Raw genomic sequence first — 27922 nt, forward strand, 5'->3', positions numbered from 1 at the left:
CGGGTCCTGCTTCCGGGCTCCACTCGGCGCCGGGGACAAGGCGGTACCGGCGGGCGGACCCAGCATCCTCCCCCGAGGCGAGCAGAGCCGGACCGCGGGCTGCGGCACCTCCCGCGAGACCCGGTGCTTCAAGGCCCCGCCCCCGGGCCCCCGCGCGAAGCAGGACGGGAAATTCAGCGGAGTCCGTCGTTTGCTTTTAGAGCGGGAGCTGACGCCCGCGGTCCTGGGCTGCTGCTCGCCGGTTCCCGGGAGCGGGGGGCGGAGGGGGAGGAAACGCTCAGCGGCGGCGGAGTCCCCGTGACCGACTCTGCTGTGGCCCCGGGGGCGCAGCCGGGCTCCCGCGCCTCGCACGTCCCGAGTGACTCAGGCGAGTCCCGGCCGGCGGCACTGCTGGTCGCCGTGTGTCCCTGACCCCGCACCCGACCGCCCCGGGCGGCGTGGCCTGGGCTCCGCGCCGCCCCTCCCCGCGCCTCCCAGGCCTCCTTCCCAGCTGAGCGCGGTGTCCCCGCGGCCGAAGCTCAGAGCGGGCCGCCAGGCGGCTGGTGCTGCTGAGGCCCCGGCTCAGCCCGCGGGTCTCGCTGACCCTGAGGCCCCGGACGCGGCCCTTCTGCCCAGACCCGGCTCCGGTGCCTCCTGTGCCTTCGGGTCCCCCCCTCCCCCCCAGCCGCCTCGGGTGCTCTTGGCAGGTCCCTGTTCCCAGGAAGCCAGGCCGCAGTCTCCCTGGGAGCGCATCAGTTCCATGCGGAGCTGTTATAGGGCCCGGGGAACCGCACACACAGTTGGGGCTGCAAAGATCTAAATATACTAATCAGCACAAAGTGGTCATTGTTCTGTGCAGGCGATCCTTTAATTACCGATTCTGTGGCTTCCTCTCAGAGTTAATATGTTGGATAACCTGTTGACTAGAACATAGGAAGGCCGGCTGGATTTTGTGGTGTTTGGTGTAAGTTTTATAAGGCACTGTGGGGTGCACAGTCCTCTGCCAGGGGCTGTACCCACGTGAATGCCGGGCAGTAGACAAAGAGGACATGAGAGACAGAGGCATATAGGAGAGTCTTTTTAAAAAAATATTTTCATTTTTTTTTACGTAGAGGAAGGGAGAGGGATAGTTAGAAACATCATGAGAGAGAAACATAGATCAGGTGCCTCCTGTACACTCCCTACTGGGGATGTGCCTGCAACCAAGGTACATGCCCTGGACTGGGACCCTTCAGTCCGCAGGCTGTTCTCTATCCACTGAGCCAAACCGGTTAGGGCAGGAGAGTCTCTTTTGCAGGCCATGTAGCCATTGCTAACAAGGAGCCATCAGACAAAACAGTTCTTCAAAGTAGCTTCACACAGTGGCTGCGCCAAGCAGCCCTTGCTAATACAGTAGCAAACAGGAGCCATACCAAGCAGCCACCCACCGGCTGGTTAGGAACACGTTTGTACTAACTTAGACACAAAGGCTTCCTGCCCAACAGTGACATCAGTATTTGGGTTATAGTAAGGTACTCCTGCCCAGTGTGTACAGTACAATCTCTGTGTCCTTGCTTAGATTGGCCTTGAACATCCCAGTTAGGATTCTCCTGCTCAGATTGGCCTTGAACATCTGGCGTACCCTGATGAGGCTCCCACAGGCACTATCTCAGTCATGGCCCAAGTTAAACTGTTCTCAAAACTGACTTATCAGAAGGAGGAAAAAGTGTCATGAATGTGACATAACCGTTCTCTCAGGAATAACACTTAATTCACAGAAAACATAACTGCAACCCTAGAGGAGCTGCATGGGAACCACAGGCTTAGATATTTCAGCCAAGAAAGCTGCTGGTGCCAAAAAGATCTCAGAGGAGAAACGAAGTCAAATTAAACTGTTTGTGATGTGAAAGCCATTTCAAACACTGTTTTTAAAGGTTGTCTAGTGCTGACATGAATGTTTGTTTTGATTCCTGTATTTGAGGATTGCAGCTTAACCGCTATGCCACAAAACCGTTTTACATATAAGAGTTGTCTGAGGCAGAACTGTCATCCACCTTCTACAGTGGCCGAATTTGACTGGCTGTTAGTTACTGTTCATAGAAATGTTCTGGAAGTAAGGGGTGAGGGCTCTTACCACCCACAGCTCATCCACTTCTTTGTAGTAATAAGCTGAACTGTTAAGTTTGCAAACAAGCACGACTGTTCCATTGCCAGTAATTTTATTCATGCCTTGGTCTTTTGGGTTAGCACCAGAAATTGGAATTGCTTGCAATTATATGTTTAGGTGGATTGAGCCTCAAAATTAATGATGACATTTACTAGTTTCTTAAAGCACCAAGTGGTTCAACTTTTGATGCATTAGAAATGATATGTTGTTTTTGTTTGTTTCATTTCAATATGCCAGTCATCTGTCAGGTGTGCTTTTTAAATGTTGTTCCAGCATTTGAACAGAAATGCCCTTAAATGTTGAGAGCCATTTACTATAAAGTAAAACTTGTCTAAATCCTTAAATGTGAAATGTGGAGAAATTAGTGAGTAGTAGTAGGAAATGTAGGATCAATATTGTCAGACATCAGTGCTTATCTCTCAGCCCAGTGATTTCCTACAGTTGATTTTGTCAGCAGCTAACATGTAGCTGTAATGTTAATTATGTACTGATAGTGTGAGGTAACTATGAAATGGTAACTAATTCCCTGAAAGAATCAGATCTGGAATGCTCTTTGATGTTATGATTACTTGTACACCTACAATGTGATAGGATTGTATGACACTCATCTAAGGATTCATGGCTCTTCTGTAAACTTCTGATAATTTTCTTCTCGTTTTGATCCCAGCAGCTGGCCAGAATGTGTTTGAATTCATACAGAAATAATATTGATATCTGAAAGCCATGTTGAACTTCTCTGAAGAAAGGGCAACAATGATTGCAGCTGGGGATTTGCAGGAATTTGTTCCTTTCCGTCGAGACCACTGCAGACAGCACCCTAATGCTTTGAACCTTCAGCTTCGGCAACTGCAGCCAGCCTCTGAGTTGTGGTCGTCTGATGGTGCTGCTGGCTTGGTGGGATCCCTGCAGGAGGTTACAATCCACGAAAAACAGAAGGTTTTACCAAGTTTCTCAGTTTGCTTTTGAAATGTAGAGAGATTCGATCTACTTGTAATTTAAGGCTACCCAGATGCAACTGAGAAATGAGTATGATGCTACTTCTAGGGTATTGGTTAAGATTTGGTAATTTTCATGAAAGCTAAAAATAATGACCTTAATTGTATTACAGTGTCATGGCTGTTTAGACATATAACTCAGGGATTTATAATGAGAGTCACTATGATTATGGTCCATTTAAATCTCTTTTTCTTCATTTAGTACGTGGGACCAGATTTCATGTTATTTGATGGTTAGATAGTCGAGTTAGCAATGGTCCCTGCTGCCCAAAACTTACATATTTCTAGAGGAGAAAGGAAATGCCACATAAGTAGATACAGTACTAGTTTTTAAATAGGGGAATGAGAAGTAAGTGCATGTTAAACAGTCAGTCATTCTCATCTTAATTCCATTTCTGTATCCCTTTTGGGATACCAAAATTTCCAGGAGCGGAAGTCTGTAGTTAGGAATCCAAACCTTTCTCTGCCCTGTTCATTCTGATGGTTGGCACAAGGGCAGGAAAGTGAATGTATATGCAGTTGTGAAGCAGGGAAGTCTGCATGGTTGGTAAGCTCCCCCAGTGTCCCATGTGCACTTCACTGCCCCCTCTGCTTCACCCCCCATATGCTTCATATGTCTTTAGTCTCCCAAGAATGTTGGTTTAATTTTTGGATATATAGGTAAGGTCTAATTTTTGTTTATTTATGTTTTTGGCAGCATAAAATGGTAACGTAATAATAAAATACTTAATATAGAGAATTCTTGAGGTAAATTCCCATTTTTGAAATCCTGTAAGATACAGTATGATACATACACCCACACCCCCTCCTCTGTTAATCGGTGGCACCAAACCTAAGAGTTGGGCTTGGACTGAGCCTTACTCCACAGACAGAGCAGGAGACTTGTATCTGAATTGCGGTTCAATTTTAATTAATAAATCTTGCTCCATAATGTTGCAAAAGAAATAAAAACTGCTTAAACATGTCTTACATATGTAAATTTTTTAGGAAAGCTGGCAGTTAAGGAGAGGCAGAAATGAAATTGGAGAAATGGATTATGACGAGGAACTCTATGTGGCTGGAAATATGGTGATCTGGAGCAAAGGGAGTAAAAGCCAGGCATTGGCTCTTTACAAGGCCTTTACCGTTGATAGTCCTGTTCAACAGGTGAGTTGATTTGAATTTTAGTATTTGATTGATTATTTAGTGTTTTTTTTTTTAAACAATGCTTTTATCCTAATTTTAACAGAAATAATAAAAACAATATATAATGATCTCAGTAGCTAGATATATGTTTTAACATGTAGTGAAGATAATGGTAGGGAAATAAACATTTCAGTTATTTTCTATATCATCATTTTTTTGCACTGTTCTTTGTCAATTTCATGGTAATGTTTAAACACTTGAGTAATTTAATTAGTTATTGCCGAGAAAATTCATGACTTAAATTTAAGGGTATAAGAATATATTAGCACATGATTATATTTGGTTGCAAAGTGTTGAATAAATAAAAATCAAGTTCATAGTGAAAATAGAGAGTACGGGAAAGGAAAAAAAAATCTAATTTGCTGTCATTGCACATGCTTGGGTTGCTGGCTTGATCCCCAGTAGGGGGCATGCAGGAGGCAGCTAATGAAAGTTTCTCATCATTGATGTTTCTATCTACCTCTTCCTTTCTGAAGTCAATGAAAATATATTTATATATGTATTTATATTTCATAAATTTATATATAAATTTATATGTATATTTATTTATATGTAAACTACATGTATTTCTAACTGATTATAAAAAAAAGAATAGAAACAAATAAAAATTAGTAATTAAAGGGACAGAATTAAGCATTTGCTCTGCCTTTTTAGGAAGCCTTGCAGTTCATCTCCAGTTAATAAAGGAAAACCCTTATTTAAAGTAGAATTCCAGCTAATAAATATAGAAGGACTGGTAGAATTTGAAAATCGCTATTCTGTGTAACCTCTTACTCCAGTGTAACCTCTGATTCAGACAAGGATTGTAAATGGGATAGTAATGCCATTGCGTGAAAGGTGTTAGCATGGCACCAAGGTGTCACCCAAAGTGAAGAAATAAATGCATCTCTACTTTGAAGCTGCATGTTGTTCTCCACCTCCACAACCTGGTGGGTTACCATCACTGATAGGGGACAGAGGACTCCTTTATACCTACAGCTGTAATGTGGCATGGAGACATGATGTCATCTACTCAGTTTTCTTCCCCCAAATATTTGATATGAATATGTAGACCTAACTTCCAGTTATAGGAAGTATGGGGCCTAGAGGATCAGTTTGTAAAATGAGATGAGGAATGGGTGGAGGTATAGATGAAACAAGAACCACCAGAAATTGAGAATTATTGAAGCTGGCTGTTGGAGATTTATTATGTTACTCTGTTTCCTTTGTATATATTTGAAATTTTCTATAATAAAGACTTAAAGAAAAAACCACTATGAGATACAATTAGACAAATCCAGAATATGGGATAGTCTACATTCTGGTCTCCTTAAAGAGTTAGTCATGGAGAGAAACCAAGATGGCAGCATAGGTAAACACTGGAGTTTACTGCCTCGAACAACCACTTCAAAAATACAACTAAAAGACGGAATGGACACCATCCAGAACCACAGGAAGGTTGGCTGAGTGGAAATTGTACAACTAGAAGGGAGAAGGAAAGAGAAAAGCATACCGAGACTCAGAGGAGACGCAGTATGGCAGTAAAATACTATGGTGCGGAGGTGCATGCGGAGCGGGCTGGCGGCTGAGGGCATGGTTGTCGTTTTCAATCAGGAGGTAGTCTCAGGCTCTGAGCTCCGGTTCCAGGCAAGTCTCTAGGGACCCAGACTCATACGGGAGAAGCGGGACTGTCTGGCATAGGTCAGAACTCGAGGGCAGCTTTCTCTCCGAGGTGCTTGCAGCGATTACCAGGACATTGAGAAGCAGAGCCTCTGAGGGCTGGACTGAGAGCAGCCATAACTGCTAGCCCCACCCTGTTGATCCCGTGGGACCCGCCCCGCCTAAGCCCTGCAGGGAAGATTTTGCTGTATAGCATCAGGCAAAGGCTAGATTAGCACCTCCCTAGAGATCCAGGAGCCAGGAAACCCAGAGGTAAGAGTGGAACCATCCAGTTTGCAGCTCCGTGGAACTATAAAGGACACACTCAGGGGGCAGACTCAGTGAGCACCAAAGCCCCATTGAAGCAAGTCTTGCCCCAGAGGAGTGTGTCCAGCACAGAAGTTCTCCCACTGCAGACACAGCTGATACTCACAGCCAATTGGCCTGGAGGTCAATTCCTCCCAGTGATAACTGCAACAATCAAGGCTTAACTACAACAAGAGTGTGCACAAAGACCACAAGGGGGTGCACCAGGAGTCTCCTCCTCAGGTAATTGGGGAGGCTGAACCACTGGGCCCTAGTGGACACTCAGCACAGAAAACCACTTTATCAACACAGGGAAGCATAAAAATGCGGAGACAAAGAAGAAGGACACAAATGACAGAAATGGAGGAAAGCAAACTACTGGATATAGAGTTCAAAACCACACTTTTAAGGTTTTTCAAGAATTTTCTAGAAACTGCCGATAAACTTAATGAGATCTATAAGAAATCTAATGAGACCCTCGAGGTTGTGATAAAGGACCAACTAGAAATTAAGCATACACTGACTGAAATAAAGAATATTATACAGACTCCCAACAGCAGACTCTCTAGCCTTGATTGCAAGAATCAAGTCCACGATTTGAAATATGAAGAAGCAAAAAAATCCAACCAGAAAAGCAAAATGAAAAAAGAATCCAAAAATACGAAGATAGTGTAAGGAGCCTCTGGGACACCTTCAAGCGTACCAACATCCGAATTATAGGGGTGCCAGAAGAAGAGAGAGAACAAGATATTGAAAACCTATTTGAAGAAATAATGACAGAAAACTTCCTCTACCTGGTGAAAGAAATAGACTTACAAGTCCAGGAAGCGCAGAGAAGCCCAAACAAAAGGAATCCAAAGAGGACCACACCAAGACACATCACAATTAAAATGCCAAGAATAAAATACAAAGAGAGAATCTTAAAAGCGGCAAGAGAAAGACAGTCAGTTACCTACAAGGGAGTGCCCATACGACTGTCAGCTGATTTCTCAACAGAAACTTTGCAGGCCAGAAGGGAGTGGCAAGAAATATTCAAAGTGATGAATGCCAAGAACCTACAACCAAGATTACTTTATCCAGCAAAGCTATCATTCAGAATTGAAGGTCAGATAAAGAGCTTCACAGATAAGGAAAAGCTAAAGGAGTTCATCACCACCAAACCAGTATTATATGAAATGCTGAAAGGTATCCTTTAAGAAGAGGAAGAAGAAGAAAAAGGTAAAGATACAAATTTTGAACACCAAATACACATCTATCAACAAGTGAATCTGAAAATCAAGTGACTAATCTGATGACCAGAATGAACTGGTGATTATAATAGAATCAGGGGCATAGAAAGGGAGTGGACTGGCTATTCTTGGGGGGCAAAGGGGTGAGGGGGATGTGGGAAGAGACTGGACAAAAATCGCACACCTCTGGATGAGGACAGTGGATGGGGAGTGAGGGAAGTGGGTGGGGTGGGAACAGGGTAGAGGGGAGTTATGTTGGGAAAAAAGAGGAACAAAAGTAATAATCTGAACAATAAAGGTTTAATTAATAAAAAAAAGAACAGTAGTAGAAAGCAAAAAAAAAAAAAAAGAGGCATGGAGGGGGAAAAAGGTGGGGCCTATTGTAGGTTAAAAGAGACTAAAGGACATCACCAAATGCAATATATTTTGCACCATTTTGAATGAACTTTGATTGAGTCCTGGTTCTAGAAAATTGTCTTAAAAAAACATTTTGGGGAAAATTTGAAAAAGTTGCAAATGGACTAAATATTAGGTGATGTTAGAAAAATTTTTTCTTAGGCAAGATGATGGTTTTGTGGTGTATAGGAGAGAATATTTATTTTGGGGAAATGCATGATGAAGTCATGATGTGGGGGATTTTCAGGTAGTCATCATCCCCCAGTCAAATCCCTCACATGCACATAAGCAGATATGGCATATTGGTAACCACTGTTAGATTTATTTGTTTATTTTTAAAACATTTTTTATTGATTTTAGGGAGGAAGGGAGAGGGAGAGAGAGAGAGAGAAACATCAGTAACATCAATGGTAAGAAGAGAATCATTGATCGGCTGCCTCCTGCATGCCCACTACTGGGGACTGAGCCCGCAACCTGGGTATGTGACCTGGACTGGAATCAAACCCAGGACCAGTCCGCAGGCCGATGCTCTATCCACTGGCCCAAACCGGCTAGGCCTTAACAACTGTTAGATTTAGATGAAACAGGTGTTCACTGTATTATTTCAACTTTTCTTACTGAATATTTTTAGAATAAAAAGTTTTCGGGTGGGGGAGAATATATCTATAGCAGTTGAATTAATTATTGGGCTATTGACAAGAGATTTCAAGACTTTTTGACTAATGTTAAATTCCTTAGTGGTAAGCACTGCAATCTTGGTACCTGGACATTGCTTTTTTGTGTTTTCCCCCATTAACTGTTTCCTGATGAACATTGTACCCTTCTAACAATATACTGGGAACGATAAACTGAATTATTCCTAAACTTGAGGGCATGTGTAAAAGCATTTCTGTCCAGGAGTGTTGAAGCCAGTGACCATTTTTTTAAAAATATATTTTTATTGATTTCAGAGAGGAAGGGAGAGAGATAGAAAGATAGAAACATCAATGATGAGAGAGAATCATTGATCGGCTGCCTCCTGCACGCCCCCTACTGGGGATTGATCCCGGAACCTGGGCATGTGCCCTTGACTGGAATCGAACCTGGGACCCTTCAGTCTACAGGCTAATGCTCTATCCACTGAGCCAAACCAGCAAGGGCCCCAGTGACCATTTTGATGATATTTCCGCCCCCCCTGCCCCCCCGTAACCATATGGTTAGTGTAGTTGTGAAAGTGGCATGATGATATCCAACAAGGGTTTTTTTTTAATATGTATTTTTATTTTCCAGAGAGGAAGGGAGAGGGAGAGAGAGATAGAAACATCAATGATGAGAGAGAATCATTGATTGGCTGCCTCCCGGGGATCGAGGCTGCAACTCAAACATATGCCCTGACCTGGAATCAAACTGTGACCTCCTGGTTCATTGGTCGATGCTTAACCACAGAGCCATGCTGGCCGGGCTCAAACTCATTCTTTGCTTCTATGTTTCCATCTTAAATTCTCCAAAGGATGATTGCATGTTTACTAGATTCCATGGATGTGCAGTTAGATGAATTGTCTCTTTTGTCTCCGTTATCTTAAGACTGCTTGTAAATAGAACGATAAGATTTTTAATTTCAGTCCTTTTGGTCTGGAAAACATATTGTTCTTTAGTCTTCTTACTATATGCGGGAAGATATTTTATATTTTGGTTAGGAATCAATACCAGGTGTATGTGACTCAGATTTAGTTAAACAAATAAACAGATAACTAAAATGCTGTATGCAGATGAATTAAAATGCCACATAATACCTGTGTGTCCACAGTGTGGTGAGAGTCAGGGGACTGGCTCTGAAGGAAGGATTTCTCAAAGAAGTTGCTGATTGAACTGGAAGTTGGTAAAAGAAGGGCATTCTAGGCAGAGCGAATCAGCCAAACTATTTATGGAAAAACATGATGTTTTTAAGTTCAGAATGGATGTACACAAGGTTTGGGTGTGGAGAGATGCTTGCAGGTGCTGAGTGGATCCAAACTGAAGGGCCTTGTTTGTACCTGGGAACTTGAAATTTAAACTGTACACAGAAGGAGCCTGTCAAGGATGTTAAAATGGAAAGTACATCTTCAGTTCTGTATTTTGAGAAGATAGGACTTTGGTGGCAATGTGTAGGATGTGTAGGATTGGCTGGAGAGTAGAGAGACTGTTGTCAAGGATACTGTTCTATGATAGTTCAGGGGAAAAAGATTGGCTCTGAAGAGAGAAGACAGAAATGAGAGACAGAGCTGAGGGAATGTGTAAGTCCTGAGACATCAGGAGTAAGGGAGAGTATGAAAATACTGTTGGGGTGGGGTGGGGATGGGAGTGGCCCGGAAGAGATTAATGCGGGGAAAGGAGGACCTATGTAATACTTTCAACAATATAGATTTAAAAAATAAAAATAAAATAAAATACTATCTGCTTTTAGAGACTGGGAGGATGGGATTTCATAAAAGGAAGCTGAGTCAATAATAGGTACAGCGTAGATTTGGGACATTTCAGGTGGGAGTGCAGCTCTAATGCCGGTGTTTCCTAAATTCAACAACCACAGATCAGACAATTCAATTTAAAACTGGACAGAGGGCTTGAACGGACATTTCTCTAAAGATATGTAAATGGCCAATGAGCACATGAAACAGTGCTCAGCATGTTTAATCATTAGGCAAATGCAAATCAAAACCACAGTGCGATACCATGTCATACCTACTGAGATGACTGATTTATTAAACAATGAAAAAAATAAGTGAGGATGTTGAAACTGGAACCCTGTGATTACTGGTGGAAAAGTAAAAAATGCCACTGTGGGAAACCATTTGCTGTTTCTCAAAATATTAAACCTAGGCAGGGTGGAGGGGATGAATGGGGGATAGAAAGGGACATCTATAATAATTTCAACAATAAATTTCAAGATAAATTAGGGGGGGGGAGTTAAACCTAGAATCACCATATGATCCAACAATCCCCCTTTTGATTATATATACACAAAAGACAAAAGCATCGATCAGATGCTCAAACCTCAGAGGGAAGGTAGGGGAGGGTGGGAGTAAGGGATCGAGGTCAACCAAAGGACTTGTATACATGCATATAAGCATAACCAATGGACACAGACCCAGGGGAGTGAGGTCATGAATGGGAGTAGGGTCGGGGCAATGGGGGGATAATGACATATGTAATTCCTTAATAAAAAAAAATGTTGAAATAAAAGGAAAAGATTTGAAAGTGGGGACTCAGTCGAACACCAGTGTTCATAGCAGCATTATTCACAATAGTTGAAATTGGAAACAACCCCAGTGTGTATGGAGAGATGACTGGATATACAATATGTGGTATATGCCTACAATGAAATATTTAGCCTTTAAAATGAAGGAAATTCTGAGATGTGCTACCACATGGATGAACCTTGAGGATGTTATACCCAACATAACATAAATACTGTATAATTCCACCTTCATGGGGTACTTTGCTTTGAATAGGTAAATTCATAAGGACAGAAAATATAATAGAAGCTGAGGGAGGGAGAAAGGGGGAGTTGTTGAATTGGCAGTTTCTGTTTGGGATAATGGAAAAGTTCTGGAAATGGATAGCATTGAGGTTACACAACTTTATGAATGAATGTATTTAATGGTACTGAATTTGTACACCACGAAATGGTTAAAATGGTAAATTTTACATTATGTATATTTAACCACAATTAAAAAACCCATAAAATACCATTAAATAATTTCAAGTAAGTGATTGTTAGGCATGCTAGTGAAAGTTGAATGGCATTTCCTAGTTTATGTTTTGCAAGATGAAAGGGAAAGTTTAGTTTTTCTAAAGATATTTTTCTGACTGTCTAAGAATGATAAGATCATTAAGAAACCTGTAGGTTATGAATAGCTCTTCTGGTAATCTTTAGTTTTATAAAGGACATAAGGTCAATACAGGTTGAGCCACGGTTTGAGGTCACTTTTGTGGCAAGGCTTCTAGCTAGTTGATTTTAAAATTTTTGTCTACTCTTTTCTTAAAATTTATTTACACACATACTTTATCTTATAATATTTATCATTCATTTGTTTAATTTTATTTTACCTTTTTTAGTTCCCATGGTGCATGTGTTGAGCTGGTGAGAAGGTAGTATATAGCTATATGTCATTATTATTTATTTATTTATTTTTAAAATCTTTCCTTTTGAAAGTATTATATATGTCCCCCCTTTTTTATTGTCCCCTTCTAGCTCACCACAATTCTTATTTAGATATGATTTGTTAATAGGCTATTATTTAGATGCAATTCTTAGATAAGCATTTTGTTTTAATTTTAGGCATTTATCATATCACAGGGTAAGTCTGAAAAAGCCTACAATAAGTTTCTTTTTGGAATTTTATTGAACTTTTTGATTCCAAATGTATACCTCTTTTTTTGTTGTTCAAAACCAAATGAATAATGGTGGTTTTGTCTAAGCATTTTTATATTATTCATTAAAGGAAGAGTCCACATCTCTTTCCGTAGAAGGTGCTGTGGAGACTGTGGAAATGACAACAAAGAGCCTCAAATCTCGTGGAGAAAGTGCTTTGGAGACTGGAAATGACAACAGAGGATTTAGAAGATCACTAAAGTCATTTAGGTGTTTTGATATTCCTTTCATTTTCCAGCATTGTGATTACTTAATTTTTAAAATGTTTTAATTGATTTCAGGGACAGGAAGGGAGAGGGAGAGAGATAGAAATATCCTTGATGAGAGAGAATCATCAGTTGGCTGCCTCCTGCACACTCCCTCCTGGGAATAAAACCAGAAACCTGGGCATGTGCCCTGGTCAGGAATTGAACCATGACCTCTTGGTTCATGGATTGATGCTCAACCACTGAGCCACACCTGCTGGGCCAGCATTGTGATTTTTTTTTCATATTCTTAGATCAACTGAATATGAAAATGGAACTTGAATTGCTTTAATTGAATTTTTTTATTGTTTAAAGCAGCGGTTCTCAACCTGTGGGTCGTGAGCCCTTTAGGGGTCGAATGACCCTTTCACAGGGGTCGCCTAATACCATGGGAAAACACATATATAATTACATATTGTTTTTGGGATTAATCACTATGCTTTAATTATATTTAATTTGTAACAGTGAAAGTGGGGGTCAACATAACATGAGGAACTATATTAAAGGGTCGCGGCATTAGGAAGGTTGAGTTTAACACTGGTTTAAAGTATTACATATGTCTCCTTCTCCCCTCATCGACCCCTCCTTGATCACTCCCACCCCCCTAATTACAAGGAGGCATGATTTAAAAAATCAATATCTGTTTCTTCTTCTCGGGATTGGGATTATTTACTGAATTCAGACCACCACCAGAAGGTTGAGTCTCACCTTTTGAACAGATCTTTATGTCTGAATCTTTTGGAAAGTTTCTCAGATGAAGGATGAAGACTTGTCACAGAATCTTAGTCTGGATTCTTCTACACTTCTCTCACATACCTGCAATCTTTTTCCTACTTCACTGGGTCTCTGAGGAGCCTAAATGGAATACTCTGATGGGAGAAGGAATTCATTCACTTGTTGACGCCCCTTGTTCAGTTGGCAAGGTAAATACTGTGTGTAGAGTGAAAACTTCCAGGAGTGCTCAGGTGACTCAGACGTTGGCCTTAAGAACCCAGAGCATTGTTTGCAAAACCTAGAATTGTTTGAAGATACTGGCTATGTAAGGGCTTGTGAGTCATCTTTGTCCTAAGATCAGTAGGAAGTCAGGAAACATGGTAAACACTGGGGGTGACCCGAAGAGCATTTCATGTTGACAGGCTGACTGCCTGCACTGTGGTGGAAGGTCTATAACAATACCTGCTATGCTGTAACAATACCTACATTCTAGTAGTGCTTACAGTTCAGAGAACTGCAGTTTAGCTACATAAATTGTCAACCAGGCCAGGGAACCATGACCCCCATTAGTGATGAGAAAACCTGTCAGTGTGTTTCCAAGACCCTGACGCTTGGTTCGCTGTGGGCTCTCTGCTGCACTTGTGCTGTTGCCTTCGGTGTCTGTCAGGTTCCTGGTGGATCTACGTTTAAATGGTGCTAACACTGCACTCTCACAGCCTGGCCAGCACTCTGTTTAACACTGAATTCTAAAGGTCACACACTTGGGTATTGTGACCGTTGATAATAAATAAAATTGAATGGAATAAAAATACCAACATCTGAGTTAATATTACAGAACGTTTTCTAATTTTTGTGATCTTCCTTGAGATAAAGAAGTTGTATTCTGAGACATGGCACTTTTAATTTTTTTTTTATTTCTCTTAGGACAAATCATTACTATCGTGAAAACTGTTTTATAATGAAATGATTTCCAACCCTAATCATGGGCTCTGGTATTTTTTACATATTTTATTTAGTTTTAAAACTTCACAGTGAATTAACTGGTATTTCCCCATTTTCTGGAAGAAAATATTGAGGCTCTAGAGATGGTTTGTTCAAGATCAACAGCCAATAGGTAATGGAAGAGAACCGAGATCACAGTGTTTTTACAGTAGTTTCACCTGCACAACATCTGTCTAGCAAAAGTAGTTGAGGTTGCACTTACAATACTGGGCACAGGAAAGTCCAGAAATAGAATAAAGGGGCTCTGGATTTGATTATCTTTTTTCTCATAAGTGTTTTTAAATGGGAAAGTTCTATTGATGATTGCTAACTGTTGGGGGTAAATATTGGAATACCTTCCTAGTTATTTGTATTTTATATGTTCTTGTTGTTGTAGGGACTTAAAAATGGAGTTTTACTTAGATCATTACTGCAAAGATTACACAATGCTTTTCAGAACAACTGAAGAAGTATGCACACTTGATCAAGGTAAGCAACTGTGTCATTAAAGGTTTTGTGAACAGTATGGTGACATTTGCTTGTATTTCGATTATGTTTGGACTCTATGTTATAAACTCGCTTCTAAACAACATCAAGTACAGGCCAGCTGATGGGGTGTCAGGTCCTGTCACTTGTCTTGTACTCTCGTTCTTGAGGTCCCTTCCTTCCTCTCAGCCTCTCTCTCGCATTCTGTGTGTGTGTGCGTGTCTCTGTCTGTGCCACTGACCTGTTGTTCTGTCTGGAAGCTGAGTCCACACCCTTTTCCTTACCACTTTAGCAAGTCTTGGTTTTGGTATGTTCTCCACTTTGTTCTGAGAGTGTTTTGATCTGAGAAAAGATACGGCATATCGTGCTACTTTATTGTAACTTCTAGACATAAGCTGTCAAGTGCCTTGAGTGGGATAGATTTCCACCTTGACATTCCTGATACAACGATTCTAGTGTGAAGCCATCAAGGTTAGCAGCAAGAGTACTAAGCCCCATTGACTTCGGGGCCTCCTGATCCCATGTGTGCTCTGTGACCTGTCAACCTCTAGTATCGCCAGGTCCCTAAGCATTCTCTACGGGCAGACCGAAGGATCTTTTGAAAATGTCAATATGATCATGTCTCTTCTGAAAACTGCCAGTGGTCTCCTATGGCCTTTAGAAATGAGTCCCAAATACTTAGCGTGTCTGTCCAGGCCGACCATGATCCGACCTTAGCTCCTATTGCAGTCTTGTCTCTCCCTCACCCCTTTTCTGTGGTCACACTTTGAGATCCTCATTGGCATCACACTCTGCCAGCCCAGCTTAGAGCTGTGCCATGCCCTGTATCCCGACGTCTCCCTCTGGAGTCGGTGGAAGGCTGGTGTACTTTCCGGCATCTCCCATCTTTCCCCTGTCTTGCTCTCTGCTCCCATTGTTTTTTGTTTTTGTTTTCGTGTTTGGTGTTGTTGTTGGTTTGCAATACCATGAAATGCTACAACCTTGTCCACCCTCAGGAGTTTTAAGGATCTCATTCAGTGTGGAAGCTGAGAATTATAAGCAGCAGAATAGTGATGCAGCTAACAGTAGGGACTTGTCTTTCTCACAAAAGAACAAGTCCACAGGTAGGTGGATCCAATATTGAATTCAGCTGCTCAGTGATGTCAGGGTAAGCTCCCAGCATCAACGAGAGGAAAAAAATCCTCTCCTCGCTGTTGTGCTTTATATCAGGGAGGAACTTAGTGTCTCAGAAATCAACTATGAGACTCTTGCGTGAACCCTTGGGCAGAACGGGCCAAATTGCAAGGGACATGGGGCAGTTTAGTGTCAAAGTGCTCCCGAAGGAGGTGCCTCAGCCCAGGAGGAGGTGGTGAGGGGAAGGGCAGTGGGGACGTGTCAGATGGAGAGCTTCCTGTTTCTACTGTGATCACTGAGGGCCCCGTACATTTCTTCTGTGTGGACTTGTGGAGGACAGGTGTCCCGAGATTCAGCGATGACTGTTTCACAACAGTTGCCTAGTGTTTTGAAGTACACTGTCTCATAGGGTCCATATTATCCACATAGAACTGGTTAAACATATATGTTTTCATTGATCTCAGAGAGAGGAAGGGAAGGGGAACAGAGAGAGCAGGGGGGTGGAGGTGGGGGCGGTGAGGAGGCTGGGGAAGGGGAGAGAGAAACATCAATGATGAGAGAGCATCATCCGTCTCATAGCCCCTAGCGCGCAACCCCAGTATGGGCCCTGACTGGGAATGAAACGGGGATCTCTTGGTTCCGGGGTCCACGATCAAGCACTGAGCCACGCCAGTCGGGCAGCCACATATCAATTTAAAATGAAACTTTTTTTAATTCAAATTTAGTAAAACTTAAAATTCACTGAGACATTTAGGTTTCTCCTGTTGGATACCTGAGGAGTGTTGGCTTGGTGTATTGACCAGCTAGCTGGTTTTCCTTGAAAGCAAATATGAAATGAAAGAAAGGAAATGTGTCTCCCCTCAGAGCAAGAGTACTGCTCACATGAGAACGATGAGCTTTGGATGAGTGGGCCACAGCACTGAATGGATCCCTCTTGCACAGCGTGCCTCCTTTTGAAATACTCACCAGTGGCATTCCTTTGTCCTTTTCTGCTTAGAATTTTCTGACATGGTGGTTTTCATTTTAATTATAGATTGTTCCCGTGGTGGTGGTGTCAGTGAACTATGGCCCCTCGGGTAGAACCAGGGCTGTGTACCTTGTTTCCATACCGTCCTGTTCCAGTGGAACCATTTCCTCTCCCTAAGCTGAGTTTGACTGGTGAGTTAAATTCTGGGCTCAGGGAGGAAGGGAAATGATTCAGGAAGTGTTTAGTGGAGGGAGTTGTTTTGAGTTACTCCTGTTGCAACCAAAGCAATGCTCTTGCTATCCCTAGTGATTTTAAGTATGGTTGAGAGCTAGTCTACTGGTTGTTTCTGGCCAAATAGCAAATGCATCTAAACAGCGAGGGAAGTAGAATGCCCCCCATTAAGTAATTTTTCCTTTCCTGAGACCATTTCAAGATACAAATTGGCACTTGGGAAAGTTTAGAAAGATATGATTGAGTCTGGCCAGTGCTGCACGGTGGTCGAGCGTCCGCCTGTGAAGCAGGCAGGAGTGCACAGTTGGTTTGATTCCGGGTCAGGGCACAGGCCCGGTTGCAGCCTGGATCACCGATAGGGGTCGTGAAGGAGGAAACCGATCCATGCTTCTCTCTCATGGTTTACGTTCCTGTCTCGCCCTTTCTCCCTCCCTGAAATCAATCAAAGTGTATTTTTTAAAAATATATACTGAGTCTAGCCCCGGCTGATGGGGCTCATTGGATGGGCATCTCCCCTTGCACTGAAAGGTTTCCGGATCAGTTCCCAGGGAGGGCATGTGGCAGGGTTTTGCGGTCAGTTCCATGTCGGGGTGGGCACGAGGCGGCTGGTGCACCTCTCATCTGTGTTCTCTGCCTCTCCCTTTCTCTCTCTACTGTCTATGTCTATATATTGGAGGTATGATCCTTGTGTCAACCAGAACCTATACATGAAGCAAAATGAGAAGAAACTGTCACTTCTGGTAGTTTCACTGCTGACAGTTCACCAGTGTGAACATTCTGGTGTATATATTTCCAGATTTTATTTCCCCATTTTATCAGTGTATACGTAGTTATCAGAGGAAATTAAATGTTTCAAAACTTATTTTAAAACTGTATTATACAGTGAGCACCTTCCATGTCAGCATATATGTGTACGTGTGTGTGTGTACGTGTGTGTGTGTGTGTGTGTGTATGGAATTATGTATATGTACGTGAGAAGACATGGTCTACACGTGTTTTTAATAAACAACCTTATTTATTCAAAAGGAGTATTTAACTTAATGGGAAATAGTCTACATAAATAGGTAGGTACTTTTAGAAATTATCCTTATTTACTATTATAAATGTACAGTTGGGATGTATTCCTCTGAATTATTTAAGATAATCGCCTAGAACTCTTCTGACAGCACGAGGGAAGGCTTCCAGCGCAGCCAGTAGCTGGCTCCATAATGGCTTCAGGTACTGCCTCGAGCCAGGCCTGGCCAGGGCAGGGCCTCTCGTTGGACCAGGCTCTGGCCCCTGAGCAGGCCCTTCCTCTGCCTCCGGAGAGCTCTGGAGCTCTGGGCGTGGACCTGGAGCAGGAGAAAGAGACACATTGACTCACACTCCTGGCTTTCCTGTGACTTAGTGCAGACAGGAAAGATGCCACCGCCTTTAAGGGAACTCCAGCCCATGAGCCTGCCCTCCCCCGATGATCTGCCCAGATGATCATTCCGCCTCACCTTGTTGAGTTGCCTCGGTGGGCTCAAGGTGCTGCAGCGCCAACCATAGATTTTGGGTGTGGCCCACCAGGTTTGGGCAGGGGAATTGACGGGCACCAAGGCCTGCTCTACCTTGAAGCAGGCGGAAGGAAGGGGCTGCCCCAAACCCTGGACGTGGTCCAGCCAGGTCCCCACCATCGCAGCAAAGGCCCTGGGGAGAGGCAGGTGGGCAGCAGATTCTGAGTCCTGCTCTTTCCTTCCAGTCTGCCCTCCCATGGTACACTTGTTTAGATATGAGCTTCTGTGCAGGTCTCCCATGACCACCCATGGGAGAGCACCATGGTAACCCCGGCCCTTGTGTGGCTGTCATGGTTGTAGCAGTTGTGGGATCCAGCAGGTTTAACACGGAGTCTGTGTGAGACTCTTCTTCCCACTGGCAGCTCACCTAAAGGTCCAGTGCACTGCCCACCCCCACCCTCCAGGCCCTGGGCATCTGGACTGAGGACTGAGACAGGCTTGTGAGCACCCTGCTCACCACAGGCCTGTTCTGAGCCTGGCCACTGTGGTCAGGGGAGATGGATATGGAGAGGGGCAGGCAGAGCGGGGTGGGTCTGTGGGGGGGAGGGGACTGTGAGGGACCAATCAGCACAGCGTCCCCTCTGGGTCTACAAGGCCCGGGACCCCACCCACTGTCGTCTTTGACTCCTATCCTCCTGGAATAGAAGACTCCAGAGCCCAGGCCTTTCTTGGGAATCAGATGATGTATAAGATTAGGGTTCTGCCAGGCACTCTCCATCCCCCACCCACCACAGTCCCCACGATGCTGACTCTGAGGGCCCTCCTTCTGGACCCGGAGACCACTCACTTTATGACTTGGTCCTGTGATGTGTCAGCCCGGTCATTCTAAACAGGTGTGCATCCAGATGGAAAAATCACTCTGATGGCATCAGCCCTGGTGGATGGTGGACACGAGCTGCAAATGATGGTGAGCGTGACTGCTGGACCCAATGCCCAGAACTGAGGCCCAGGGATTGTGTCTGCTTCATTCCTTGAGTCAGGCTAAGTGTCTCCAAAAGTGCGTGCACATTGTCGAGTAAAGAAACTCCAACCAGGAGCATGCCATACATCTGAGTGGGCCTGGGCCCCTGCTCTCCCCAGAAATCCCCAGTGTGGTTACACCAAGGACCAGGACCGGCTAGGTGAAATCTCACACTGCTTAACAGGTTGCTTTGCATGTGCTTTTCCAACCTCTGATGCCACAGGCCGCTGATGGGTGTGTCAGAGTTCTTTCCGTGGGACAGAGTGAAAGAATTGCCAACAACAACTGCCGCACATCCAGCTACCCTGTCTGCAGAGCCAGGGAGAAGGTGAGACCTGCCATGGCTTGTCCCCACAGCAGTGCTATGAGGTTCCCCCCCCCCCAGCAACCCACTTTTCAGAGGAGCATCCTGAGACTCGGGAAGATGTGGTGACATTTTCATGCCTCACAGCTAGCAGTGGGCAGAGTCACGAGTGTATGCTCACCGAGATAGAAGCTCGTCCAGGAACCGTTGGGCTCTGCAGAAGGCCAGCGTGGAGACGTGGGGGTGATTCCCCCTGGGAAAGCTGGTACCGTGGCCATGGCAAGATGAGGGACAGGACACAGTTCACACGACATTTCTCTCTCTGATATTGCTACAAATATGTGAGGAGCTTGTCTTTACCGTCCCATGTAGCTGGACGGGGGCGGGGGGTCCTCATTTCTTTGTCTTGGGGCAGTGGGACACTAGGGAGAGTCCTGGGAGGGTATCTGTGGAGTCCCCAGATTGGAGTGTGGGTTCTGGGCACTGCCAGGTTGTGTTGGGGTTTTGGGTGTAGAGACCCTCGAGGCCAGCTCTCACCTCAGACAGGCACTGGTCTGTGTCGTCAGCCTGATGCACCTGCACCCTGACCCCGTAGGTGGTGTAGTCGGGTCCATGGGCCAGCACCTCAATGATGTCCTCCTTGGAGCTCTGCAAAGACAGAGTGGGTACTGAGCCAGGAGGCATCAGGAACCTTCCACCCAATCTGTGGTCCTGTGTCATGGCAGACCTAGCCTATGAGGACAGTGAGGATGTTTCTGGCAGCCCTGCTGAGCTTGCAACAATTGATTTGTGTCAAGGTGTAGCCACAGTGAAAGCCTGAATGACTGAGGAAAACTCTGTCCTTGTTGGGATGATATGGAGTTGGGTCAGGCCACAGCTCCTGAGCTGGCCGCACTGCAATGGTTTGTCGTCCTCTGTGAGGTGATAGGTTGCAGAGAAAAGTATTCAAGGCCTTTATCCCTTCCTACACCCCTAACCCCCACCCCCGCTTCCCCCTCCCCTTTTTTTTCAATACACAGCACTATCAAGTGGGATGATGTGTATAGCTTGGAGAAGGTCTGCAAGGACAGTCGGGCTGGGGCTGGTCCACAGGATACTTTGGGCAGGGATTTCATCAGTTGAAAGGAGCATGAGGCAAAGAGAGCAACAGATGCTTTCTCTCTGATCCCAAGAAGCACAGGAAGAAAGACTGCTTTTCTCCCCTACCAGGGAGCTGGTCAGGAGGATTGAAGGTGCAGATCACTTTGGGAGTGGGCCTGTGAGAACTTGAGGCCCCAGATTTGAGTCTGACTTCTGGTCCCACCCCAGTCACCTCAGAGTCCTAGGTGTGGGCCAGCTCTCACCTCAGTTTGGCACTGGATGGTTTTCCTGTCCTGACGCACTTGTCCTTTGTACCCGTTGAGGGCATAAGTGAACCTGTCAGCCAGCTCCTCGACGTGCCCTTGTTGGAGCTCTGCAAAGACAGAGCCCGCTACCGGGCCAGGAGGCATGAGGGGCCCGGGCATTACCAGTGGGGAAGATGCCCACCACCCATTCTGCTCCCCAGATCAGGCAGAGAAGGGCATCTGCAAAGACCTCCAGGCAGGGAGTGAAGTTGATGACCCCTTGAGCACCCCTGCGATTTAATAAGTGGGTAGCAGAGCTCTGACCCCAGCACTCGGCTTCCCTTCCTGTGAGCCATGACCTGGGCAGTGAACATGACACACCCTCCAACACCCTCCAGGCTTCTGACACTTACCAACCTGCTCCTTAGCCCAGGTTGAGCATCCCTCATCCCCCGCTTTCTTCACCTCACCATCCCGGACACACACACACACACACACAAACACACACACACACACACACCTGGGATGAGGGGTAAGAGGTGTGGGCTCCCCAGGTATGACCCCCAGTTGGCGCACAAGTGTGAGCTGAAAGGGCCTGCCCTTGGTTACCTGTGTGTGCCTCGTGCCAGAGGGCGAGGGGTATCAGTGGTGGCGCTTGCGCCTGTTTCCCCAGCAACAGAAACATCTCTTGCCCTGGACTTTCTTCTTCGCAGAGTGTCGGAAGAACGGGAAGCAACAGAGAGACATCCTGGTCTCCTGACCTTCTCCACTCAAGTGAGCTGGAAAGGAAGTTGTCTCTAGAAGAGGCATGGGTAAACTTTTTGACTTGAGGGCCACAATGGGTTGTTGGCAGGCTGTAAGATAAGCATGGATAGAGTGTTTGTGTGAACTAATGTAAATTCAAAGTAAACATCATTAAATAATAGGGTGCGGTCTTTTTTTTTTTTTTTTTTAGTTTTATTATTTCGAAAGGGCCAAATCCAGCCCGCGGGCCATAGTTTTCCCATGGCTGTCCCAGGTGCTGGGACTTGGAGTGTCCCATGGGGTAGTGGCTGTTGTGGTCGGGAAGGGCTCATTCCAAGGGTGAACTTGGGCTTGTCAGGTATTTAAAACGCTTGGAGGATTGGGGTTCCCCTGGGCCTTGCTCTGTGGGGGCAGCCAAGGAGTCACTTTCCCAAAGGGTGGGACTTGGCCAGCCCCTGGTTCCTGGGAGAAACCAGGAGAGTGGAGAGGCTCGATCAAGTCGCCACCTGGGACCAAGAGCCCCAGTGAGAGACCAGTAGCCCCCGTGTGGGCTCCTTCCCTGTGCGGGGCTGGTCCCCTGTCATTGTGGGGCAGGTTGCATGTGCTCCCTGGACCTGGAGGAGTGTTGGCTGCTGAGCTGACAGGAGGCAGCTGGGGACAGAGTTCCCGCCAGACCCCAGCAGGGCCCCCTGTCTATTAAGCCAGGCAGTGAGGGGTCCTGCTTCTCTGGGGCTTGTGTCTCAAGCCAGGGGACAAGACGGATCTGTAGTCCCCAGAAAGTTAACTACCTGGTCAAATAGGGTGTATGTGTGGGGGGGTGTGAGCAGGGGAGGTTGGAGAATCGAGCTGAGGGAAGGGAATGGGCATGGGCAGAGCTTATTCCAGGCCTAGGAATATGTGTCTAGGAGGGTAGTCACCACGTGAGCCCATATACAACTTGGTGTTTATTTAGCAGTGGCTTCAGTGCAAGGATTATGATTAAATTGTGGTTGGTTGGTTGGGTGGGTGGTTGGGTGGGTGGGTGGGAGGTTGGTTGGTTTGGTCTCAGAAGAAATAAGAGGTAGAGACAATTGTCAGTCTTTACTTAGAGCCCAGCAGTGGCCTGACTGGGTCTTGGCTGGTAGGGCCTGTCCTTCTCAGGATGAATTTGGAAGTATTCTGAGAGAGATGGCAGCACTTCTCCCACCTGTGAGCTGAGGCTGGTTTCCTTGCTGCCTAGCAGCTGGCTGTCCGAGGGGCTTAGTGGTAGGAATGATTCACACACAGCTCCCTTCCTCACTGGGGAGAATAGGTGACATGTGGCTCTCAGTCCTTGCACTAAACTAATGTCAGGTTGGGGCAGACCCTACATGGAAGTATTTCAGCTTCACAAACCATTTGAGTGAGTTAAATAACAATTCTTATGTTTTTTTAATTTTTAAGGCAGAAAATACAGCCACATTTTAATTTGATGTTTACAGGAGTTGATTTTTACACCCCCAAAATTGGCTTCAGCTGAAGTTTTCCATACCTGGGAAGTTACTTGTTGAATTTTAATAAAAGTGACATATGGTGCTCAACACATCTGTATTTTCTGAGCCTTTTCACACCAATACAAAGAATATGCAATTGATGTTTTAAAAAGATAATGCTAAATTTACTAATTTGGGTTATAGTACAGTTACTAAGAAATGTTTAATAGTATCTACCAAAATGTTATAGGATAAGGTTTATAGAGGTTGTATATTTTTAAAATGAGTAGTATTATAAAACTGTGTTTACATTTTTGTGAAGTTTTGTACCACAAAGTTTAAAACAAGGAAAAGTTTATTATTGCTGAGATATTTAGGAACATTGTAGAAATCTGAACCTACAATTATTTTTTGAAGCGTTTGTAGAAACCTTATTTAAGAGGTCTAATTTTACCCTCATCCTATAGATGCAGCTAGGAGACCCAGAAAGGGTAAGTGAAATCCCCAAGACCACAAGCTATTAATAGCAGAGATCAAATGAGAACCCAGGGCAAGTGCTCATTCTATTTTTCCTGTCAGCCTCTGTAGACCCAGTTGAGGTTAGAACCATAGAGCTGTGACTTAGGAGATCTGAATTCTTTAAAAATCTTTTCTGTATACATATGTTTCTCTTAGGCGTCTTGATAGTATTATTTAATTACTAGAGTCCCAGTGCATGAATTGGTGCACATTGAAAGGAAATTAATTAGAAGAAATATTGTAAGATCACTATTTGCCCTTTCTCAATAATAGAAGTGTATACCAAATTCACGATCAACAATGACAGATGGAAACACATGCAACTGGCGCCAGAGAGATAGATAGATAGATAGATAGATAGATAGATAGATAGATAGATATAGATGTAGATATAGATATAGATATAGATATAGATATAGATATAGTTATAGATATAGATATATAGATATTTGCTTACTTAGACCTGCTTTCTGATTAGGTAAACTTTTTCCAGCTTGGTGAAGTGCCCCAATTTCTTTTTCAGGATATTGACAGCAAAACAGCATAAATACCAAAATGAAAGCAGATTATTATTGTGCATCATGCAGAGATAACAAAGGGAGAAATATTTAACTATAACCCCGTTTGACTATATTCCCTGCAGTGAGAAAACCTGAAGTCATGTTCAGGCTCTACCATTTCTTGCTTCTTTTCAGTTGGGTCAATTTTTAAAACATTCTAAATCTTCATTTTCTGGCTAATGAAATGAAAACAGGATTCTACCGAGTCTCCTCTCTACCTATTCCGGGACTTCAGTGAGGATCAAATGAGATGAGGCACATGAAAACACTTCAAAGACATTTGGTTAAAGTGTAAAATGTTTGCACCTGGCTATAAAGCAAGTGGGTGAAGAAACTCCAAGGAGGCTAGTCGCTAGGGAGAGGAAGCCTGGCATTACTATGTGACATCATTACCTGGTGCCCACAGCCACCATTTCTGTGCTGGGCTGGCCTGTGGGCTTTGTGCCATGGGTTCGTGGCCGGGCCTGTGTCCCACTTGGGAAAAGCGGAGTGTTGCTTGTGGACTCTGGGTGCGCAGTGCCCTGCCTCTGTAAAGGGCCAGTTCAGGTCACAGCAGCTCCAGTATTGAACGTCTGCCCCTGGTGGTCAGTGCTCTTCATAGCGAGTGGTCAGGTGGTGGAATCCTTAGCACATTAGCCTTTTATATATATGGATTTGCAATAAGAACGGCAAAAACCGTTTTTAAAAAAGTTACTGTGGCTCATGTCTGAAGTTTATCAAATCTGAAACTTTACTGTAGATATCAGCCTTCCAATGAGGAATTCTTCAAATACAGCCTGAGCTGTGGACCCTGAGGCATCCTACCTAGGAGCCTCTCTTCAGGGTTGCTGACCCGCCCCATCCCCTACCGTGCCTCCAACCCCTGCCCATTATTTTTTCCAAGCAGACCCAGCATCTCCAAAGCCCAGTGTTCTCATTCAGGAGCTGTTGGAGTGCAAGAATGCATTTTAAAGGATATTTCACAACGCAAAGCACTTTTTAAGCTTCTCAAAGATAAGTGGATGGTCACTGAACATGGATGCAAAATGCATTTTACACCAAAAAAAGTTACTTAAATGTGTTTTAGAAGATTTTTTTCATTATCAAAATAATATAGGATCATTAGAATTTTAAAAAGAATAGTATAAAGTAAAGGAAATCACTTCTTTCCACTATCCAAGGTTAACCACTGTCAACATTTCAAAGTATTTCCTTTTGTCTTTCGTACATTTATATATCTAGATACCTTTTTGAGGTGATACTATTAATTCATTTATATTAATATATGTTGTATTGACTTCAGAGAGGAAAGGAGAGGGAGAGAGAGAGGTAGTAGTAATATGAATGATGAGAACGAATCATTCATCACCTGCATCCTACATGCCCCCTACTAAGGATGGAGCCCCACGTACTCTGACAGGGACTCCATGTATGACCTCCTGGTTCATAGATCAAGGCTCAACCAGTGAGCACGCCACCAGGGCAAGATGATACTATTTGTTATGTGTGTATCCTGATTTGTTTTCTCTTAGTTATGGTGTTTTCATTCCACTGCATCTATAACCACTTTTTCCCCGTTTATGAAGGCACTGTTTATTTTTCCCAGCTTTATTGAGAAATAATCAATATACACCACTGTATAAGTTGAAGGCAGACAAAAGGATGGTTTGATTTGCCTACATTGTGAAATGACTACCACAGTGAGTTCAGCTAACATGTACTGAAGATGTGACAAACCAAAATTGAAATCTCTAATGTAATTTGGGTTATTTTTTCTTCAAAGTCAAATCTACAATTGTTACTATTGCAAAAAAGAGCTTGTACTTGGAACTAAAGTGCAGGGTGTGGTGGGTCTGCAGGCTGGGGCTCTACTTCCCTGGCCCCTTGCACTTGAGCCCTGTGCCTATTCACATGCAGATCCTTTCTCCTTCCAGACTTCACATGAGGCTGGTGATGGATGTGCTGCCCCTGCTGGACGGGTTCCACAGTCTGTCTTCCCACCACGGAGTGTCAGAGGTGAGAGGCCCCTGTGTAAGGCTGTGGAGCATATGAAGTTCAGAGTCACTTGTGTCTCAGCAGCTCTGGGGGTGACCTCAGCATCAGCATGCGCAGAGCCTATGCTGGCCTCCAGGGTGTGCTCTGTGCGGGTCCAGCTCACCCACAGCTCCTCTCTCCCTGGATTTCAGCCACCTTCCTGGTCCTTCTGCTAGAAGCTCTGGTTCTCTCAGAACCTTACACTCCTCTCCACCCATGAGCTGTGTGGCAGCTTCATATAACAGGATGGTTATCAGGGAAAACTGGCAAGAGAAAAAGAAGAAAAATAATCAGGAGTCGCCACAATGCTTTGGAGTCCAGGGCCTGGCCAGGAGAGAAGGGGGAAGGGTCCAGGGCAGCCGCCACTCTGGCTCCAACAGGCCCCTGGTCCAGTCCTCTCTGAGTCATTCCCGTCCTGCGCACAGAGCAGTGCTAAGACTCACTGTCTTCAAGACAAATCAGCTCACCACCGTGCTGGTCACTGGTCAAGTTCTCAGTTCGCTCCCCACTCAGCCCACTGCTGCTCTCTCTGGAGTCTGCAGATAGTATTCTCTCTGAGACCACGGTTGTCATCATTGGGTGGACAGCTGGCCATTGGTCTGCTCCATCTCGGTGGCTCCAGAATGATGTGTTTTCTTCTTTGGAGAAGAAGAAAAAAGAGCAAGAGTATGGGTCTGGACAGAAAGTAGCCTTTCTGTAGAAATGCATGGACAGTGAGTTTTTTACTCTTAGTACTTTGAAGTGCTATGTGGATTGGCATGAGGTACTTTTGTTTTATTATTCTTTCTGGATGTTCTCCCTGAAGGTGACTGAGTTGGCTGGCTGCACAGGTAAAGGAACAAGAGGGTGAGTGTGCTGCCCTGGGTGCCAAGTAGCAAGGAGTTTGTGCTGTTCTGCATTTCTGAGCCTCTCTCACCATGTGAATCAGCTCTGGCCAGAGGCAAGGACAGCCATGAGTGGCTGCTCCAAGTCCATCCTGACTCCACTCGTCTGTCCCACCTCCACACGATTGAGCTGTGCTCATTGCCAGCTAAATCCACAAGCCAGGGGAGCCCTGGAGCCCTCAGTCACTGTGGGAGAGGATGAGCATTGGTGGCTCCCTGGCCCACATCATGGACCAAAAAGAGCAAGATTTTATGGGGTACAGACACTGAAAAGGCCTTCATGACAGCCCTACATTATTACCCTAATGATACAGGTTTGGATGGACAATTACAAACTCCCTACTTGACCATAGAGTAAAGTATGAAACCTTAATGAGTGACACTCCGTCTCTCATCTTCATTTCACCCCTTAAAATAGGGATGTGTTGATTTCATCCACCAGCATTACTTCTTCCATCTTGCATTCAAGTTGACAGGAAAATTGGAGCCATCTATGGAAGGAGAGAGCATATGAAGACAGGGTATTATTTTTACCTTAATTTTGAGCACCACTCTGTTGAGTACAAAGAAAAAAATTATTTATCTTTCCAGACCTTTAACAGAGCATAGGTATCTTTTCTAC

At 44.5% G+C, this 27922-nt stretch overlaps 1 protein-coding gene across 3 annotated transcripts; it reads left to right on the forward strand.

Moving 5' to 3' along the window:
• The first annotated feature begins 156 nt into the window (after positions 1-156).
• On the forward strand, positions 157-27864 carry LOC308512570 (uncharacterized protein). Of its 3 annotated transcripts, none has more exons than XR_013995477.1 (10): positions 157-367; positions 2796-3061; positions 4108-4266; positions 12335-12474; positions 13256-13432; positions 14602-14693; positions 16837-16961; positions 19373-19446; positions 19724-19828; positions 26317-26684. XR_013995477.1 is itself a non-coding variant. In XM_081115499.1 (10 exons), exons 6-10 carry the CDS (start codon positions 14612-14614, stop codon positions 27227-27229), a joined length of 351 nt encoding a protein of 116 aa, XP_080971625.1. In that variant the 5' UTR covers positions 157-367; positions 2796-3061; positions 4108-4266; positions 12335-12474; positions 13256-13432; positions 14602-14611; the 3' UTR covers positions 27230-27535. The 3 variants fall into 3 exon arrangements, 2 of the variants coding, with proteins under 2 accessions (XP_080971625.1, XP_080971624.1); XM_081115499.1 differs by lacking the exon at positions 16837-16961 and adding an exon at positions 27222-27535 and having other exon boundaries at positions 26317-26398; XM_081115498.1 differs by lacking the exons at positions 12335-12474; positions 13256-13432 and adding an exon at positions 27222-27864 and having other exon boundaries at positions 162-367; positions 26317-26398.
• Positions 27865-27922: the final 58 nt, after the last annotated feature.

This window comes from Myotis nattereri (assembly GCF_964212035.1).
Source record: "Myotis nattereri genome assembly, contig: HAP1_SCAFFOLD_164, whole genome shotgun sequence".
In the NCBI taxonomy this organism is placed as follows: Eukaryota; Metazoa; Chordata; class Mammalia; order Chiroptera; family Vespertilionidae; genus Myotis; species Myotis nattereri.